Source organism: Bos grunniens, chromosome 20, assembly GCF_055505025.1.
Source record: "Bos grunniens cultivar Pamir isolate PY7600 chromosome 20, Bosgru_T2T1.0, whole genome shotgun sequence".
Taxonomy (NCBI): domain Eukaryota; kingdom Metazoa; phylum Chordata; class Mammalia; order Artiodactyla; family Bovidae; genus Bos; species Bos grunniens.
In genome coordinates, this window is record NC_141184.1 from 475,676 (window position 1) to 487,689 (window position 12,014).

Genomic DNA, 12,014 nt, shown 5'->3' on the forward strand with positions numbered 1-12,014 from the left:
TCACACACAAGGGGAGTGGCACTGAGTCCCAGAACAGATGGGTGCAGGCGGGTGGCGCACCCTCCAGCTGCCGGCTTTCACTTTCGGATGTAATTTTATCTCAGGAGAGTCTTAGGTTCAAGTTAATAATACAAAGAACCTGGTCTGGCATCTCACTTCCAGCAAACAGGACCCGAGCCGCCCCAGGAGGAGGACGTGGCTGGTCCCCTAGCAACTATCTGTGTTCAGTAAACAAACAGCACCGGCGCAGGCCAGGACACCCGCCCTGTCCCCCGGCTGCCGCACCCGCCCTGGGCCGGGGGGAGCCCACACTGGGGCTGCACCCCCACGGCCTGAGTCCCCGAAGACCCCCACCCCTCCTGCCCTCCTGCACACACAGGGCGGCCAGGGTCCAACTTGCTGACCCCCCCCATCTCCAGGGGGCATGTAGGGTGCTGCCCTACTTCCGGAAGCCCCACAGCCCTGACCCTGGCCCTCCGTTGGCTCTGCTCCTGGGTTCCTGCAGGTGCCAAGGGGCACTGGCGCCCCCCCGTGGCCAGAGAGCAGCACTCAAGCGCACTGCCACCTTTCAGGGACTTTGCTGTGACAGGGTGGGTCTGGGCCGCAGGAGACTTGATCAGAAAACACGTCCCTCAGGCTCTGGGCAGCCAGGAAGGCCACCCTGTATCCACGGCCTGGGACAGGCAGGAGGGGCTCACGGAGACTGGGTGCTGAGCCACCCAGGGGCGGGGGCCGCGGGGCCGGGGGGAGCAAAGACTGCCTACCTGGGGCTCCTTGCCGAGCACAAAGCAGGCGAGCGCTCACAGGGGCTACTGGACAGGGCACACGGGCCACTTGAGAAGACTCCCAGGGCCAAAACTCAGCTAAGTTTCGGGTCAAAAGAGAGCAGAGAGACTGGGTCATAGCCCAGCACAAAGCTACGGTCAATCTGGACAGTGTGTTAAAAGCATAGATAACACTCCGCTGACAAAGGCCCGTCTCATCAAAGCTGTGGTTTTCCCAGTGGTCATGTATGGATGTGACAGTTGGGCCATAAAGAAAGCTGAGTGCCAAAGAATTGATGCTTTTGAACTGTGGTGCTGGAGAAGACTCTTGAGAGCCCTTTGGACTGCAAAGAGATCCAACCAGTCCATCCCAAAGGAGATCAGTCCTGAATATTCATCGGAAGGACTGATGATTAAGCTCAAACTCCAATACTCTGGCCACCTGATGCAAAGAACTAACTCACTGGAAAAGACCCTGATGGTGGACAAGGTTGAAGGCAGAAGGAGAAAGCGCAAAAGAGATGCGAAAGTTGGATGGCATCACCAACTCGATGGACATAAGTTTGAACAAGATCTGCAGACAGTGAAGGACAGGGAAGCCTGTGTGTGCAGTCCATGGGTCACGACGAGTTGGACACGACTGAGCGACTGAGCACCAACAGCATGAGGGGAGCCCCATGGGTGAGGGTCCATGGGTCACGACGAGTTGGACACGACTGAGCGACTGAGCACCAACAGCGTGAGGGGAGCCCCGTGGGTGAGGGTCCATGGGTCACGACGAGTTGGACACGACTGAGCGACTGAGCACCAACAGCGTGAGGGGAGCCCCGTGGGTGAGGGTCCATGGGTCACGACGAGTTGGACACGACTGAGCGACTGAGCACCAACAGCATGAGGGGAGCCCCGTGGGTGAGGCACAGCTGTGCCCCTGGATGGCGCCGGTCTCAGCCCCAGCACCTGTCATGGCTTCACCTGAGAACAGGGTCTTTGCAGATGGTCAGGTTAAGCTGAGGTCCTTGTGATGTGTCTTGATCTCATGGGACTGGTGTCCTTACGAGAAGAGAAGCCCAGGACTCAGACATGCATGGGGATGACCCTGTGAGGACGCGGAGGCAGCCGGATCTGAAGCCAGTGGACTCCTGGTCCTGGGGCCAGCAGAGTTGGGGTGGCTCCCAGGAGCTTGGCAGGGGGCACGGCCCCGCTCCCCCCAAACGTCTCAGGCGTCTCACTTCCGTCCTGTGCATCTGTGCCTCAGCGTGCGTAACGCTGCGGGTGTTCATGTGGGTGGCCGGCGGGTCCCCTGTGCATTGTATGTATACTTGTGTGTGTGTGTGTGTGTTTGGGTCTGTGTGAGTGCGTGCTTAGAGGTAAACTTACAGCTTCAGATACAATAAAACCAATGACTGAAGCTTCCACATTAAGAAGGTAGAAAAAGAGCAATTAAAGCTGGTACATTGAAAGGAAATAGTAAAAATAAAAGCAGAAATTCAGAGAAAGTAAACAGGGAAAATCAGTAAGTCCAAAAGCACATAACCTGAATAATCAATAAAAGTGATAAACCCTAGGAAGACTGATCACTGGTGACATCGCTACAGACCCTACAGACTCTGGCCTGATAACAGGAGATCGTGTGAAGGGCTTTACTCCAAGAAATGTGACACTTAAATTTCCCCAAAACACAACTTGCCAGAACAGACAAGATGAAACAGAGGAAGCTGAAAAGCCTTTTCTATACTGAGGAAATTGATCATGGCAAGTCTTACACAAAGAAGTCTTTGCTAACTCAGGGGCAGGGACAGACAGGCCTCATCTGAAGGAGAGATGCCCACACAGATGCCCTGGTTTCTCTGGCTGATGGAGGCTGGGTGGGGTGGTGGGGGGGTGCTTTGGGGCTCAGTGCAGCCCCACGTCTGCAAAAGGACTTTAGAAATGGGGAAGTGCCAACCTTGGTATTAGGGAGCACGTGGTAACTTTCCAGGGATTTTTTAGGTGAGAAAGCAGAAGGGTGTAGAGACAGACGTCTTTGTCAGAGGCAGCCTGGGCGTTCCAGCGACATCTCATCACATGAGGGAGCTTTAAAGATGCTCAGCATGTGTGAGACACGGCGCAAGACTGGCAGTCTTAATTAGCACCTGGTATTTGAGGTCCATCACTTTGTTCTCCCTGCTCTTTCAAAGCTGCAAGATGCTGAGCTCAAGACTCGGGCAGCTTTGCAAGTCCGTGAGGGCCCTTCCTGCCCTGCCACCTCCAGTTCCTGGCCTCAGACGCCTGGCGGGTGGGCGGCGTAGCCCGTATCCTCAGTGCAGAGCGATGGCGCAGGCGCAAACACCCTACTTTCAGAAGACGGCTCCAGTGCCCACTTTACAGCAGCCCAGCCTGTCCACGGGGCTTCCCAGGGAGCCCTAGTGGTAAAGAACCTGCCTGCCAATGCAGGGGATGTAAGAGACGTGGGTTCGATCTCTGGGTTGGGAAGATCCCCTGGAGAAGGGAATGGCAACCCACTCCAGTATTCTTGCCTGGAGAATCCCATGGACAGAGGAGCCTGCTGGGTTACAGTCCAGGGGGTAACAGAGTTGGACACGACTGAAGTGACTAACACACAACCGGTCCACGGGCTCTAATGTGCCGTGGCCCTTGGGTGGGGGCCAGGGTTCCTGGCGGAGCCCCACACCACCCTGACGCCCACCTGAGGGATCAGATGTCTTGTGCCCAGAACAAGGCCACTCCGGGGGCCACAGACAACAGTGCCTCAGTGGGAAGGTGTGGAGGGGGAGCTCCATGCACCTGACCCTGAGGGGGGCATGTGAGCACCTCAAGTCGGTCCAGTGGATAAGACTCTGCACTCCCAATGCAAGAGGCCCAGCTTCACACCCCAGCTAGGGAACGAGACCCCACATGCTGCGACTAAAGATCCTGAGAGCCACAGCTAAGACCCAATGCAGCCAGACAGATGGAGAAAGCAAATACACACACACACACACACACACAGAGGCACACAACAGGTACACGCAGACACATGCACACGTGTGCATGCACACAAACGCACACATACAAATGCACACACACATGCTCACGACAGGCACACGCATGCATGTGCATACACAGGCACGCACATGCACATAAATGCACATGCACATGCGCACACACGTGCACACGTGTTCACACACGTGCACGCACGAGCACATACATGCACACATGCACACGTGAGTGCACATGCATGCAACATGCACACACACAATGCACAAACAATGCACACGTGCACACACATGCACACAACATTCACATGCACACACGCACACATGCACAGCGTGCACACACGCACACAACATGAACACGCACGCACATGTGCACACGCGTGCGCATGCGCACCGTTCGTCTCCGACAGCACAGACTGGCTGTGTAGCCACAGTCAGGGCAGCTTGCGGCCCGTCTGCAGCTCCTCCCCTCCTGGGGTCTCTGCCCACCAAGGACCCTCTCGTCCCGGCTGCCAGCCGGGCACCCTCCCCCTGCCCAGCACAGGTGGGAACTGGCAGCCGGGACCCCGATCCAACAGCCACTGGAGGGCGGCTGTGGGGTTTCTGGTGTAGACGGTGGGGGTGAACCATGGCAGAACCGTGGGAGCCGGGGCAGAGGCAGGTCTGACCACCCCTGTGGGTGGAGCCAGGCCTGCTGGAGGCCCCTTGGGAAGCCCCTCCCAGCTTAGACCACAGGCTGTCCCCGGGAAAAGGATACACTGTAGGCAATGTATCTCCAGTCATGTGGCAGGAGGGGGATGAAGACCCCGAAGGTGGTGAAGGCCAGAGTCAGGAACACGGTCCAGGCCATGATCTGGAAGGAATGCAAGGGCCGCGACCAGCCATTCACCCTGGACAGGCGGGGCGGCGACACCTGCGTGTTCCTGCTGGACGCAGCTTCTGAGAGGACCCGCCTCGACCTCCTGGCGCAGAAGGCCATCTGCAAGACAGCAGGGGCACAGGGGGCCATGGATGCCTGTCCACAGCCCATGCAACCCTGGACGTCACAGCTGGGCAAGCAGTTCCGTGGGGGGGGGGGGTGTGGTCCCCGGGCCCCCCCACCCCTGCTGGGACCCCAGGGAGGGCAGTTACCAGTCCCTTGCAGCCGGCGGGCCACCTACAGCAACTGTCTACGGGTCACTTTAGAAACGCACACACCTCATCAGAAAATCCACGGACGTGGGGGACCCACATGAGGAAGAGGTCCGCATCCCTGGGAAAGCCCAGAGTGGGAGCAAAAGGCAGCTGGAGCCGGGTTGGTCAGATGCTTTTACCCACCAGAAACCCTGTGTGTTTCCCCAGGGCAGGAGGGCTGCAGGCCAGGGTCCTGGCCCAGGGGTGGGCCCTGCAGGGGTGGGAGGGAACCGGGCCCTTCTGGCCCATCAGGTGGGCAGGCCTGCCAGGAATGGAAGGGACGTGTCCGGGGGAGGCTGTGGGGTGTTTGTAGGTGTCGGAGGGGTGACACTGTTAACAGCTGCTACAGGTGGAACTTGGGGGAGTTTAGAAGACCCTGTGCACAGCCTACACAGCAAGTGTAGCTGACAGGAGTTCATTACTGACAGAAACATTGAAAAATATTCCGACTCTTGTGTGAGCTGTGACTCCCCCTGGGGGCTGTCCTAAGGGCGGATGTCAGCTGCTGCCTCTGCTGGCCGTCTACCCAGGTCCTTGGATGAGACGCCACGCAGACAGAGGCCACAGCGGCCCTGAGTTTCCTGGGGTCTAGCAAATCGAACGGCACATTTGTGCAATAAGACCAAGGCGTCTGGGAATTAGAACCCTGAGGGGCAGGCCTGGAGCTGAAACATGATCCCCAGGTAGAAGCACGTGATGGAAGGGCTGATGTCAACTCCCACACAGCAGGCACACGGAAGGTCGCGTCAAGGATTCCTGCAGGTGTTGGAACAGAGGTGTGGGGAAGCGATGGTTATAAGATTAAACTTCACAGGTCACAAAGCTGGAGACACAGCATGACGCTGGTCTGTTAGGGTTTCCAGGCGAGGAAAAGGAAGAGGGTGTAAGAGAAGAAACAAAGAAAAAAGGAAAGTGTGTGTGTATTGCAGGGGACTGAAGACTTCAGCCCTAAATCACATTCCAAGAACCAAGCAGGGAAAAAAGAAATAACCTACGGTGGTGAAGATGGGAGTTCCGAGGACAGAGTCCTCAGTGTCCCGGAAGAAAACAGTGGCATTACCTACAACGCGATGTAACTGGCACTTAATCAAGTTCAAGTGCCGAGTCTCCTGTCCTGAGATGAGCAGGCAGGCTGTCACCACAGGCAGGACAGAAGGAGGCACCTCGGGGCACCTACTCACATTTTCAGATCTGAGACTCACCCCGATACCCCGGGCACCTCGCATCCAGGCCGTGGGGGGAGCCAGTGTGTCTGCATGAAAGCCAGAGCCCACAGCGCTGGCCGTGCTCGGACGCGGGGAGCCCGGCCACCCACCCCACGCGGAGCCCCCACAGGCAGACCTGGCCGGCGGTGGCTGCAGACCTTCCTCTCTGCTCTGCGCTGGGTCGTCGGGGGTCTGTGCGCTGGTTCTAATGCTGGGGACCTGGGGAGGGCAGACAGGCTGCGAGGCTGGACCTCTGCCCCTGCCCGTCCTGGGCAGCACCCCCGGGGTCAGGGCCCCGGGGATCAGGGCACCCGGGGCTGGGAGAGCGCATCTGCCTCGGTGCACCGCGGCTGTGCCCGCCCTCCTCCGGGGACTTCGACGGGGGCCCGGCCTTCTGCCCGAGGCTGGACCCTCCCTGGCCACTGCCACCACCCCCGCTGCCTTTACCACCCCTGCCGCACGAGGAGCGGGAACCTGGCGGGCCCAGCAGCTGCTGCGGGGATAGGACCTCCTGTCTCACCTGTCCTGAGACACGGCACCACAGTGCTGCTGCACGTGGACACAACACACACCACAGAACACACAGCACACACACATACCTCACACACCTCACACACCACAACACCTCACACACCTCACACACCACAACACCTCACACACCTCACACACACACCACACACCTCACACACCACACACCTCACACACCTCACACCTCACACACCTCACACAACTCACACACCACACCTCACACACCACAACACCTCACACACCACAACACCTCACACACCTCACACACACACCACACACCTCACACATCACACACACCTCACAAACCACACACACCACACACACCTCACACACCTCACACACCACACACCTCACACACCACACACAACTCACACACCTCCCACACCACACACACCTCACACACACACAACTCACACACCTCACACACACACCACACACCTCACACACCACACACCTCACACACCACACCTCACACACCACACACACCTCACACACCTCAAACACCACACACACCACACACACCTCACACACCTCACACACCACAACACCTCACACCCCTCACACACCACACACACCACACCTCACACACCACACACACCACACACACCTCACACACCACACCTTACACACCTCACACACCTCACACCACACACACCTCACACACCACACCTCACACACCACACACACCTCACACACCTCACACACCTCACACCACACACACCACACATACCTCACACACCTCCCACACCACACACACCACACATACCTCACACACCTCACACACCACACACACCTCACACACACCACACACACCTCACACACACCTCACACACCTCACACACACACCACACACCTCACACACCACACACACCTCACACACCACACACACCTCACACACTTCACACACCTCACACACTTCACACCTCACACACCTCACACACACACACCTCACACACCACACACACCTCACACCACACACACCTCACACACCTCCCACACACACCACACCCCACACACACCACACACACCTCACACACCTCACACACCACACACACCTCACACGCACACCACACACCTCACACACCACACACACCTCACACACCACACAGACCTCACACACCTCACACACGACACCTCACACACACACCTCACACACACACACCTCACACACCACACACACCTCACAAACCTCATACACCACACACACCTCACACACCTCACACACAACACCTCACACACCTCACACACACACCACACACCTCACACACCTCACACACACACACCTCACACACCTCACACACACCTCACACACCACACCTCACACACCACACACACACACCACACACACCTCACACACCTCACACCACACACACCACACACACCTCACACACCTCCCACACCACACACACCTCACACCACACACACCTCACACACCTCACACCACACACACCTCACACACCTCACACACACACCACACACCACACACCTCACACACACACCACACACCACACACACCACACACACTTCACACACCTCACACCACACACACCACACATACCTCACACACCTCCCACACCACACACACCTCACACCACACACACCTCACACACCTCACACCACACACACCTCACACACACACCACACACCTCACACACCACACACACCTCACACACCACACACACCTCACACACGACACCTCACACACACACACACCTCACACACCACACACACCTCACAAACCTCATACACCACACACACCTCACACACCTCACACACCACACCTCACACACACACCACACACCTCACACACCTCACACATCACACACACCTCACACACCACACACACCTCACACATCTCACACACACACACCACACATACCTCACACACCTCCCACACCACACACACCTCACATCACACACACCTCACACACCTCACACACCACACACACCTCACACCACACACACCTCACACACACACATCACACACACCACACATACCTCACACACCTCATACACCACACACACCTCATACACCACACACACCACACACACCTCACACACCTCACACATCACACATCTTACACCACACACACCACACACACCACACATGCCTCACACACCTCACACACCTCATACACCACACACACCACACACACCTCACACACCTCACATACCTCACACCACACACACTATACACACACACCTCACACACCTCACACCCCACACTCACCTCACACACCACACACATCTCACACACTTCATACACCTCACACACACACCACACATACCTCACACAACACACACACCTCACACACCACACCCACCTCACACACCACACACACTCACACACCACACATACCTCACACCACACATACTACACACACACACCTCACACACCTCACACACCACACTCACCTCACTCACCTCACACACCTCATACACCTCACACACACACACCACACATACCTCACACACACACATCACACACACCACACATACCTCACACACCTCATACACCACACACACCTCACATACCACACACACCACACACACATCACACACCTCACACATCACACATATCTTACACCACACACACCACACACACACACCTCACCACACACCTCACACAACACACACACCTCACACACCACGCATACCTCACACACCTCACACACCACACATCACACACACCTCACACACACCTCACACACCACACACACCTTACACACCTCACACACACCTCACACCCCACACACCTCACACACCACACACACCTTACACACCTCACACACACCTCACACCTCACACCTCACACACACCTCACACACCTCACACACACCTCACACACACCTCACACCTCACACACCACACACACCTTACATACCTCACACACAGATACCTCACACACACACACCTCACACACACCTCACACACACACACTTCACACACCTCACACACACACCTCACACACACCTCACACACACACACCTCACACACACACACACCTCACACACACACACACCTCACACACACACACCTCACACACACACACCTCACACACCTCACACAAACCTCACACACACACACGTCACACTCCTCACACACACACATCTCACACACACACCACGGACCCGCTCAGCCCAGGCGCTCAGGCTGTCCTAGACGAGCTCCGGGTCCTGGCCCGTACGCCCTCTGTCCCGCCCACCGCCGCCGCCTCCCTTCAGCCCCGTCCTGGGGCCGCTCCCTCAGGACATCCTGGCATCACCGGGGCAGACCACTGGGTCGGGCTCGGTACACTGGCCGTTTGGGGTGTGGCGGTGCCCAGGATCCCTTTCTGCTCTATTCTGGTTCCCGCGTCTGGTTTTCCGTCGTCCCTGAGGCTTGGTCTGGTGCTGGGATGTGAGGTGTCGTCACCTCCGGGCCCCCAACACGAGCAGCACCGAGCTACGCGGGCCCGAGCAGCCTCTGCCGAGCCGGCCGTGGTGACCAGGGGGCAGGCGGCCGGGCTGTCCCGGGTCTCCCCCAGGCCCGTTGGCGGTACGGACAGGACCCCTCCCCTCCCGACCCACGCTGCTCCTGTCCTCCCCGGAACAGGTGTCCGGGCACCACACGCCCTCTGAATGCAGCGCAGACGCCGGCCACTCCTGAACCCAGGTCTGCTCGTGCCCTGACGGCCCTGGGCTCTCTGCGGATGGATGTCCAGGGGGCCCCCTGCGATAGAGGGCTCTGCCCTCTGCCTGGGCAGAGCCAACGGAGGCGAGGCACCCACCTCCCTCGCAGCCAGAAAGCGCGGCCACAACGAGCACGCGGAGCACACTCTCCTCGAGCACTCTCTCCTCTCAGTTCTCAGGTCCTGGGTGAGCTGGGGAAGCACAGGTGCCTCTCACTCAGCCCAGGCCCAAATGAGAGACCCACAGGACCCAAGACGCATCATAAAGGCGGCCCCGCCCCCCGGGGACGCATCACCGCAGCGGGGGAGGGACAGGCCCAGGGCCCCCGGCGGACCCTCACCACCCGCACCTGAGCCTGGAGAACTTCAGCCTTTAGTGAGAAGGCAGTGGGTTCAGGCCCCTGACCTGCTGCCTCAGCATTTCGGGCCGGGGGTGGCCAAGGTGTCCACCCCAACCTCATCCTCATGCTTGACCCTGGAGCCGAGATGCCGGGCTCTGTCTGGGCCTGACCAGCCCCCGGCTGCCTCCTTGTTGGCTGCAGAAGGGCCACAGTAGATGGCGAGTGGGGAGTGCAGGCATGTGGACACCATGGCGAACAGGCGGCTCACACTATGACGATCAGCTCTGGTCTTGGGGTCTCTCGCTTTCCGCCTCACCCCACAGGGTCTTGATTTCTAAGCTCAAGAAACGCCTCGTCCTCAGGGTCGGGTCTGAGGACTCCTATCTGATGTGGTGGATTCCGATCTCGATCCTCCCTTGGGGAAGGCAGGTAGATGGGGACGTGTCCCTCTCCATTCACAGATGTGGCATCCCACGGCCTCCAGCCTCCCTGGGGAGTCACCCCTCGGGGCACCATCAGCAGTGGAAGGCAGGCTGGCCTCCTCCAGGCAGCGTGCCAGCCCTGCCTGAGGCCCATGGGGATCGGGATGGCCTCCTCCTGGTCCTCTGGGCCTGGTCCGGATGGACAGGCACGAGGCAGAAGCCAGCGGGTTGCAGGCAGTTGGGTGGGCGGGAGGCCGGTGAGGAGGGGGCTCCTCCAGGGCTTGGGGCCTCCCACGGGGCGGGGCTGGTCAGGCCGACTCTGCTCCTGGTCAGCCCTGCTCCCCCAGCTGCCCGGCCTCAACCTCTCGCTCACTGGCTTCAGTTTCCTCACATGCCGTTGGCCCAACAGCACTGTCCTGGAGCAAAGCAGCCCCTGGGTGATGGGGATGCTCTTCCAAAACCCCAGCTGACCACAAGCAGACAGGCATGCGAGAGCCGGACGCCACCTGGGATCATCAGCCGGGAGCCCCAGGGGATGAGGGGGGAGCTGGTGCCCGCCTCCAGGACCTCTGCACACAGTGCCCGCCCATGGGCAGGCCTGAGAGGGAACCTCCCCCAGAAGGTGCTTCCAGGGAGGCAGGCAGCTCCAACCGCTGTCCACGGTGCTGCCTGGAGTCCACAGCTGCCAGCGAGATCCAGGGCAGATCCAGGGCACCCGCCAGGGTCTGACCCCGAGACCCAGGGACTGACCCCAAGACCCAGCCCACAGGCAGCAGAGGCCTCGGAGACGTTGCAGCCATGATCTCTGGAGACTGAAAGCAGAGCTTAGCCCCCGCAGGAAGAGTGTAAGGCCTGCATCCCACACTTTCCCCCCACCCCGAGGGCTGAACTCTGAGAGCGCTCAGCCGGCAGCGGCCAACACCCACGCTCTCGCCC

At 58.8% G+C, this 12,014-nt stretch overlaps 1 protein-coding gene across 7 annotated transcripts in view; it reads right to left on the reverse strand.

The window, feature by feature from the left end:
* Positions 1-4,872, reverse strand: part of LOC147350010 (palmitoyltransferase ZDHHC11-like) — a 46,305-nt gene extending 41,433 nt beyond the window's left edge. For all 7 annotated transcript variants that reach the window (XR_015149115.1, XR_015149114.1, XM_086362391.1 and 4 more), the window contains exon 1: positions 4,497-4,872. Coding sequence is in view for 5 of the 7 variants with exons in the window: in XM_086362391.1 (XP_086218517.1) it covers positions 4,497-4,769 (273 nt within the window). In the remaining 2 variants the exon portion in view is untranslated. The remainder of the gene's footprint in view (positions 1-4,496) is intronic.
* Between the last annotated feature and the right edge of the window lie 7,142 nt (positions 4,873-12,014).